The 1837-nt window shown below is 38.7% G+C and overlaps 1 protein-coding gene across 1 annotated transcript; it reads left to right on the top strand.

The window, feature by feature from the left end:
* Positions 1-1076: 1076 nt before the first annotated feature.
* On the top strand, positions 1077-1529 carry LOC102974999 (spindle and kinetochore-associated protein 2). Its single transcript, XM_028490328.2, has one exon. It carries the CDS (start codon positions 1077-1079, stop codon positions 1440-1442), a length of 366 nt encoding a protein of 121 aa, XP_028346129.1. The 3' UTR covers positions 1443-1529.
* Positions 1530-1837: the final 308 nt, after the last annotated feature.

Below are 1837 nucleotides of genomic sequence, written 5' to 3'. Positions count from 1 at the left end.
TATGGAGAGGTGCTGTGACTGATCAAATGTGTCAAAAGTGGTTTGTGAAGTTTCATGCTGGAGATTTCTCGCTGGATGATGCTCCACGGTCAGGTGGACCAGTTGAAGTTGACAGTGATCAAATTGAGACATTAATTGAGAACAACATTATACCACACTGGAGATAGCCAACATACTCAGAATATCCAAATCAAGTGTTGAAAATCATTTGCACCAGCTTGGTTACGTTAATCCCTTTGATGTTTGGTTTCCAGATAAGTTGTGAAAAAAACCTCCTTGACCGTATTTCCACATGCCATTCTCTACTTAAACGTAAAGAAAACATTCCATTTTTAAAACAAATTGCAATGGGTAATGAAAAGTGGATACTGTACAATAATGTGGAATGGAAGAGATTGTGGGGCAAGCAAAATGAACCACCACCAACCACACCAAAGCCAGTCTTCATCCAAAGAAGGTGATGTTGTGTATATGGTGGGATTGGAAGGGAGTCCTCTATTATGAGCTCCTTCAGGAAAACCAAACGATTAATTCCAACAAGTACTGCTCCTAATTAGACCAACTGAAAGCAGCACTCAACAAAAAGAGTCCTGAATTAGTCAACAGAAAACGCATAATCTTCCATCAGGATAACGCAAGACCGCATGTTTCTTTGATGACCAGGCAAAAACTGTTACAGCTTGGCTGGAAAGTTCTGAGTCATCTGCCATATTCACCAGACATTGCATCTTCAGATTTCCATCTATTTCAATCTTTACAAAATTCTCTTAATGGAAGAAATTTCAATTCCCTGTAAAAGGCACCTGGAACAGCTCTTTGCTCAAAAAGATAAAAAGTTTTGGGAAGATGGAATTATGAATTTGCTTGAAAAATGGCAAAAGGTAGGGAACAAAAGGGTGAATACGTTGTTCAATAAAGTTCTTGGTGAAAATGGTAAATGTCTTTTATTGTTACTTAAGAAACGAAGGCACTTTTTAGCCAGCCCAATATCATTCTATGATAATGTTTGTGAAGGAAAAAAGGTGGGTGATGAGGCCTTTAAAATCCAAGCCAGGGAGGAATGTCAACTATTCAACATGGAGGCGGAGGTCGATAAGCTGGAACTGTTGTTCCAGAAGGCTGACTCTGATCTGGATTACATTCAGTACAGGCTGGAATATGAAATCAAGACTAATTATCCTGATTCAGCAGGCAAGAAAAATCCTGTTACACCCTTAAAGGAATTGTCAGCAATAAAGTCTCGATATCAAACTTTGCATGCACGCTTTAAACCAATTGCTATCGAGCATAAAGAGACTAAGAGCCGCATTTGTGCTACTTTCAATAAGACTATGACCTTGATACAAGAACTACAAAAGCAAACAGACCTGAAGCTGTTACCACTGACTGAAGAAGAGAAAACTGCGGCAGAGCAATTAAGAGCTCACATGTCAGACTTATGATGAAGAAATGGACTTGCAAAAGGGAACTCTAATAGGGAAGAGATCAATTCCAGAGAGATTTAGGAAGCTGTCTTGTTAGCATTTGATGACTGTTGGTGGGGGGTATGACAAAGGAGATTTGGCTTGGGTTACTGGATAGTGATGCCTTCCACAAGAGAGGGGAATACAAGAAGAAGGGCAGATATTGTACTCATAATGTTCAGCCAAAGGGATGGAATGGAAATAAAGAGATTTTAAAATATATATGCATATACACTTAGTCTTGTAATTTCAGGCAAGTAAGTCTCAACACCATTTTGTATGTTTTTGTATAATCAGGATAACACAGATGTCCTGGCCTACTGTAAAAGAAAATTATGTACTATCAGTCAGTCAAATGTGAATGAACATGCTTT

This window comes from Physeter macrocephalus, chromosome 6 (genome assembly GCF_002837175.3).
Source record: "Physeter macrocephalus isolate SW-GA chromosome 6, ASM283717v5, whole genome shotgun sequence".
NCBI lineage: Eukaryota > Metazoa > Chordata > Mammalia > Artiodactyla > Physeteridae > Physeter > Physeter macrocephalus.
This window is presented reverse-complemented; position numbering and strand designations above follow the sequence as displayed.

Excerpts from the sequence above, each read along its gene's own strand:
- LOC102974999 (XM_028490328.2), top strand. The coding sequence starts at position 1,077 with ATGGAGGCGGAGGTCGATAAGCTGGAACTGTTGTTCCAGAAGGCTGAC.